At 36.7% G+C, this 7,785-nt stretch overlaps 1 protein-coding gene across 5 annotated transcripts in view; it reads right to left on the bottom strand.

Moving 5' to 3' along the window:
- Positions 1 to 5,529: 5,529 nt before the first annotated feature.
- Positions 5,530 to 7,785, bottom strand: part of LOC136880403 (calcyphosin-like protein) — a 289,044-nt gene continuing 286,788 nt past the window's right edge. For all 5 annotated transcript variants that reach the window (XM_068229187.1, XM_067153302.2, XM_067153298.2 and 2 more), the window contains exon 5: positions 5,530 to 7,535. In XM_068229187.1, the coding sequence (XP_068085288.1) occupies positions 7,434 to 7,535 (102 nt within the window). In that variant the 3' untranslated portion in view covers positions 5,530 to 7,433. The remainder of the gene's footprint in view (positions 7,536 to 7,785) is intronic.

Genomic DNA, 7,785 nt, shown 5'->3' with positions numbered 1-7,785 from the left:
CTTGGTCCTACGAACACCTCGCTTAATCATGCATTCATACAATTATGATACTCTCACTTTCAAACCGCAAATAATAATACCTTCCTCCTCCTTATCAGCCCAACCTTCCCAAAGGACAGAATCTATTAGCCCAATTCATAAAAAACTTAAAGTATTATTAAACCCACACGACTTAAATATTTTTACTGATGGCCTAATATCCACAAATGGAGTAAGAGCAGCATTCTTTGACTCTCATTCACATACAAGTATCCTCTGCCGAATACTATAACTATCTTCACAGCAGAGCTCTATGCGATCTATCAAGCACTATTATATGTCCAACGTTCCGGTTTCCGGAAAGTAAATATCTTTACAGATTCTCAAAGTGTTCTGCACGCTCTACAGGCACTTCCACAATCCTATAGTATGTATTTATACGAGGTTAAACACTTGATCTATCAAATTGAGAAGTCAGGCGTATTATATTACGTTGATCTGGATAAAAGGGCATACTAATCACTTCGGTAATGATCAAGCGGATTCTGCAGCCAAGGAGGCAAGTCACACTACCTCAAACCCACTACAAATCAAAATTCTGATTTCTGACTTCTTTTCTCTCATTAAACAAGACGCTAAACAAGCTTGGCAAACACTATGGCAACTTTCTGCTGGTAACAAGGGAAAATACTATTATCAAGTACAACCCACTATCCCTAGACAACCATGGTATTTCAAAAGTACGTATATGCGCTGGCACATTATCAATATAATACGTTTATGTTTCAATCATGCCTTAACACCGGAGTATAAATATCGTTTTCAAATTTCTAATCTTCCATATTGTACATGTGGACACAGAAATGGAGATAGTGATCATCTATTTTTTCCAATGTTCTCAATACGCCTCACAACAACGATTTTTAATTCAGAAATTAATAAGTCTACATGTACCTCTGCCAACAAGTATTTCCGTTTTGTTATTTGAACGATGACCACACATAATAACTCTCGTCAACCAATTTCTTGATTCAACTCAAATACGGTTGTGAACATACCTCGTTAGTTTGTTTTTTTGCTACATACATGGAAATGGCACTCCTACATGGTTTTTCAAAGTGCTTAGCTTAGCATATTTTCTGGTGTTAATAACAGTGAAGTGATCCCTAGTATTTAAACATTACCCACGTGGTTATTCGTGTGCAAATAGTTTTTTAATATTGATGCGTGTGCATAGCAAATTATTATATAATATACTTAGGTGAAATACTACGTATGACTTAAGACTGGGAAAAAGGATGCCTCAATCCCAAACCAACTCCTCAAGAAAGAAAGAAAGAAAGAAAGAAAGAAAGAAAGAAAGAAGTACTTCAGATATGGTACTATATCCCAACCCAATGTCTTTAGCATATCCCCCGAAACCTTATCAATTCCAGCTGCTTTTCTAGTTTTCAACTTTTTATCTTACTGTAAATGTCATTGTTATCATAGGTAAATTTGAATACATCTTTAGTATTAGTCACCTCCTCTATCGGGACATTATCCTTGTAACAAACAATCTTTACATACTGCTGACTGAATACTTCTGCCTTTTGAAGATCCTCGCAAACACACTCCCCTTGATCATTAATAATTCCTGGAATGTCTTTTTTGGAACCTTCAAGCACAAGATCCTGTTGTGCCCCTTTGAAGAGTTTTAACATCAACCCTCAATCCTGGGACATAATTGCCAAGGATCACTCGCTTTGGCACCAAACCACCTCTACTGCTGTTGAACTGTTCGAACAGGAGCGTTGCAGGTATGAAGAGGTTAAACAACAGTTTTGCTTACGGAGACAAATGCAGCCTCATCATCCACAGAGTGTCTGTGTGGGCGCATGTTTCATGCTAGAATTGGTTTGTTCAGTCATCAGAAGTATAAGCACAGACAGCACTGGGTGCTAGTGGATTGTAAGCAGTATGTGTACAGTATACTCTAAAACAAGTTGATGATGGTGATGCTTGTTGTTTAAAAGGGCCTAACATCCAGGTCATCAGCCCCTAATGGTATGAAATGAGACTATATACAATGACAATTTAAAAGTCCAAAATCATCCCATGACTATAATTCAAAACAAGATGATGATGAATGAATGGATGGATATGAATTTAAAACAATCAGTGGATTCGTCCCGTAATGCCCTACATTCCCAGAAACTAGCATTAAACAATAGTATTACTTACCAAAAGACTGCTTCTAAAGCACAATCCTGAATCGATGATGCATGTAGTCTAAAGGTGTCATCATTGGCCCCTTATACTGTTACTTATCGCTAGGAAAGGAGAACCATGGTATTTGTAATGTTGCGGTACTAATCAAAATTAGTATAGACTCACGGTATTCCACACATTAGGTACTACTCACAGGGACTCATACTATCCCATGGTGTTCCTCACATAGGTGTACTAATCACAGGGACTCATACTATCCCGTGGTGTTCCTCCCATAGTGGGTACTAATCATAGGCAAGGCAGACCCATGGGGTCGCTCATATAGTGGTACTAATCACACGTACTGTAAAACCCACCCTGATTCACACACTGTTGCTACTAATCACAAACCTATTGTGTACCTAACATAGTGGTACTACGCGCAAGTAAAGGTGACCCATGGTGTTCCCCGTGTGGTGGTACTAATTACAAGTAGTCTCATGGTTCTAATTCGATCATTTGGTCGCCCTTTTTAGTTGCCTCTTACGACAGGCAGGGGATACCATGGGTGTATTCTTCGTCTGCGTCCCCCACCCACAGGGGGAAGTGTCTTTGGTCCGCGAAAGCTATTTTATTTCGCTCAAGTCCGCCGGCAAGCCGGTTAGGACTTCCCCCCCCCAATCCGCCACCTGGGACGCGCCATGTGAGAGCATCACCGCTCCCCCCCTGCTACGTCAGCATAGTAGGTTCGTGGTCTGAAACGAGTAGCAGCCAATGACAACACTGTAAAAATGAAGTCCGCAAAGTAATAAGGGAATTAATAGACAATTGTAAAAATCCTTATTATGCACCAGTAATAAGAGTGCAATGAAGTGAACAGACAGTTTTTCACCCCTCCTGAAAAGTTTTAGAATTTAGAGTTATTAATTTCTCTTGTGAGGTACAGATTTAGTAGCTATTCTTTTTATATTTTTATATAAATTTTATATTCATGATCTATATTGAGGTGGTGAATGAAACTTTCCATGTTCTATTTTAGCTATTTTAGTCTTTGATCTAAATAGACATTAGCATACCTCCCAACTTTTGTGGTTTATCAGTAAATTTTACGGAAATTGCAGCATTGTACAGTTTTGCGGATGGACGGTGTCATTTCACGACTGCGCGGACAGAAATTTGAAACGTAAACATCGATAATCGCTCCACTTCTATACAATCGATTGTTTGTGTGGGTCGAAGTAAGCTCGGTCTTGGTCGAAGGCAAGTCCACGATAGTCTATAACTCATTCTTTGATACGGTTGGTATTTTTAACCGTGTGGTATTTGTGTTATTGGAATTTAATTGAAACCTGGGATAACATTTCTTCCGTGTGAATCTTAGGTGTCGACAGGCTTTGCTCCGAAAATTCTTTGTTCTGCTCCGTTCGCTTGTTGTGATTTAACCTATATTCTTTGACGTAAGCTACTTTGTTCACGAAGATTGCATTCCTCGAAGGTTTTGGCCTTTTAAGGTTGTGACATATTTTAATGAAGTGTTTGAGTTTTTGTGTTATAACTTCGTGCTTCGCAGTTTCCTGCATTCGTTGGACTAATTACATTTGTTCCAGTGACTGGGTATACCATTATAGGTGAAGCCCAGTAAATTATAAAGAAGAAAATTAAGAATTATTACATTCGTTCCACGTGTGTGTATGCTTTTTACCATGTGCATATTCTTTGTTCACGAGGTTGGCATCGTGTTCAGGTTTAAGACTTTGTGTGCTTTGACATGTTTTAATGGAGTGTTTCACTGCATTGAGTGTTTACGTTATTTTATGTGACGTTCAGTGATCCAGGTTCATTTCGATTTTCAGTACATATCGAGACATTTGTTCTCGGACATTTTCATATGCTACATTCCTATTGTAGATTATCATGAATAAATCCAATAAGAAACAGTACTTCCAGACATTTAAAGAATCATATTCTGTTGATTTTCCGTGCATACTATAATCAAGAAAGGGAGAAAAATTTGCCTTTTGCACGGTATGTGGCTGTGATAATATTGCACATGGTGGAAGAAACGATTTAAGTGATGATGAGTTAGTTATCGGCATTCAGACTTCGAACATAGTGAATGATATCCAGGATACAGATAAATCAGTGAGAAACTACTTTTGTACCGGCTATGACTACATCAACAAGTTTCCACAGATGCACAGTTTTCTTCCATTCGTTTTTTCTTGGAAAAGTTTCCTGTCATATTATGTAAGGAAGAGAATGAAACTACAAATGAGGTGATGAATGAGCTTCAGAGGCAGTTCACAGCTCTTCAGGTAGATGACACTTCGGCTGCAAATCAAGATGCTGCAAGTGATTCCAGTTGAGCACCAAATATCAAGAATTCGTGGAGCCGATGGACTTCTTAAGTATAACCAAATTTCTAGAGTAGTGCTCTCTATTCTCACCACACCCCATAGCAATGCAGAATGTGAACGTGTTTTCAGCCTTGTGAAGGAAAATAGAACAGAGTTCAGATCATGCATGTCCAATGAATCTCTGGAGTCTATTTCTATTTTGAAGACCAGGAGTTCTGGTTCCTGTTATGACAAAACATTTTCTCAAGACCTTTTGCAGGAAGCTAAAAAGGTCACAACTATGACTTTAAAGTCGATTTGCAGTGTGTATTATATTATTTCTTGCCCATGTTATGTTAAACAAGTTTTATTGTGTAAAGCCTTTTTTAATTATCGTATATCTGCTTAATTTATCAAAGAAGTCCTGTCATGTATGCTCCAAACTATTATTCACCATGCCTGTTGCTGTTTAACATGGATTTCTTCTTGATTGTTATGTTCATCTACAAATCATTGGCCTATGAAGTAAGTAGATATGGTTTCATTTAAGTATCCCGTTCAAAGCATGAATTATTGTATTTTATAGCCCAGAAGTAGTATTATTTTCGTCAAGCCAGGGTATTTTACATTACACGTTATAAATCTCGTATTTTGGTCCATATTGAATTGTACATTAAAGTCAAAGAAATATTAATGTTCTTTATGTATTGAATAGGTGGAATTAAATAAACATTAATATTTCTTTGACTTTAAAGCCGGGGTATGTCAAAAATTGTTAAATTTTTTTGTCGCGCGTGAGTTTTACTGATAGCCCTTTTCAAAAGTTGGCAGGTATGCATTAGGAAAAGAAACACGAGAAGGCTTTCCAGTTACAAGATAGCATTTAATATTTAATTTGGATTTTGTAAGACTAAGTAAATGCCTTTTAAATTATTTTTTTTAACCATATGAGACAAGTTTGATGATGGAAAGTCTCCCTGCCCTTATGTACTGTATATTAAATTACACAAGTACAAAAGAATCATTTTTATTTCTATAACAGTATTAATTTATATCTGACATGTGAGGATACAATAGATACATATGTCTTGAAATAATTATATTTAATATGAAGAAATAGGAACAGAGGCTTTCTTCATTGCAAGTTGTGATCTTATAACAGTAAGTGAAATATAATCCACACTTCATATTATTTCAGGAAAAAAGCACAACTCTCAATACAATATAAAATCCCAATCCAAATTAACAGACCCATTCACATCCATTGAATCTGTTACTTCTCTTATAAAAACCGAATCTGTTGACAGGTCATTCATTAAAATATAGTGCTAGTGATAACATTATTTGAAAATTCTTTTTGAAAATATAAGTGAAAAATAGATTAGGAAAAACAAACAGTTTGTATCACTGGTTAGGTTCAACTGCTTGAATGTAGATCAGGGCATAATATAGTTGTGTGACAAACCGCAAAGTGAAGAGTAGTTATTGTTCTCTTCATTCTGTGTGCTCTCTAATTGATCCAGGAAGCTTCCTGGGGAAAACATGAGAAGAATTCTCTCCAACCAACAACAAAACAGATAATCAATCTGCTCTCCAAATTCAAATGTCCTTTTGTCTCTGCTACTGAGATTACTGAATTTGTTTTTTGTATAGTTTTTTCTTTCAGTAAAAGCAATAACCTCTGAGATCCAGTTTGTGAGGTAGGCCCAAGTACTGTATATTGAACTTTGTTGGTCTGTATAGGCAATTGGAATATTCATAACTGGGTTGTGAAGAAGCTGTTCTGAGTCATTGCCTACAAGATGTGCAAAGTCTGGCTCTTGTACTTGCTTAAATGACTGTCAAAGGACAATTTACATTAAAACCCAGATGTCTGGATTATTAAGTAGTTTATATAGTAGTGCTGTCTACATTTGTTCCAGAACTGGATGTTTGTGCTTTCCCTAATGATCCTGCATCTCACGCACTATCCCCCACCAGAAAAATATACAGTTTTGCATACAAGGCAGATGTGAATACAAAGACGTATTCAGCTGAAATAGTCGCATGAAATTGAAAAGATGTTAATACTAAGAAGTGAAACTGAAGAGGGTAAGTCTGTTGGAAGATGAGTTCTGGGATATGTATAAATGTTTTATACACAACACGCATATTTTCAACCGAGGAAAGGGCACGAAGATTGGAGCGACTGAAGAAATACTGGGAGGACCGCAAAGCCCGAACAATCCCTTCAAAGAGACCTGAACGATGGACTGACTAAAGTGATCGCATATGGTCATAAAAGAAGAAGACACAAGATCTTTTGAAAGATCATTTAAAACCTATTTAATGAGTTGCAAACTACTGCTAATTTAGCAGCACCATTACTGAAACTGACACCATTTCAGTCACGAAATGGCAATGGCAGGACATGTATTTGTATTCTTGTATATTCTTAAGGCTGAATTTGAATGCAGACATTGGAATCAGTTTCTAGCATCCACTTTGATCTCTGTTTTGTTTGCATTTGGGCTCTGATTTTACTCTGGTCTGACATGTGCACATAATCTCAAATCTACCCATCACATTAAGGATTTTAAGATCTATGGGTTGTGCACATCAAATTTCACACGGTTTCAAGTCTGTATTGTTACAATAATCACAAAAGGAGATAGGTTGTATCGCATGGCTAAATTGCCAACTACTCCCACAAGCAGGACAATGTATCACAACAGTTCAATAAGATACTAGCACTGGTATCCAAATTTATTTCTTGACTAGTATCTCTATCATACATTTTGGATGAAACATTTCATAACCAATCAAAAAAATAAAGTTTAAAATATTTATAGTAGAATGAAATACTGTCTTATATAAAATTCCAAACACTTGTCACATCTTTAATGGCATAGTGCAAGTCACAATTCGAGACTTCCATCAAGAGTACAGTTACAATTTGTAGGACTGGCGCATCATAAGGTCAAAATAGACGTCGTGGTCAATCGATGCACTGATGGCAGCATAATAATTGATGAATTCTTCCTCGGTCACCTGTAACAATACATTTAATAATAATGTTCAGAATGAATTATTGTAAATGGACCTTTACCTACATCCAAGTGATGATGATGATGATGCTCGTTTTAAGGGACCTAACCTAAGGGAATCGGCCCCTAATGGAACGAGATGGACACTGACTAGAGTTTTAAAAAATGTTGATGAAGAAAAATGAGTATGAGATTAAAACAATCAGTTGATCTAATTCGCAATGCTTTATTTTCTAATAAAATAAGAGAAAAGA

The sequence above is a fragment of the Anabrus simplex genome, chromosome 1, assembly GCF_040414725.1.
Source record: "Anabrus simplex isolate iqAnaSimp1 chromosome 1, ASM4041472v1, whole genome shotgun sequence".
Lineage (NCBI taxonomy): Eukaryota > Metazoa > Arthropoda > Insecta > Orthoptera > Tettigoniidae > Anabrus > Anabrus simplex.
This window is presented reverse-complemented; position numbering and strand designations above follow the sequence as displayed.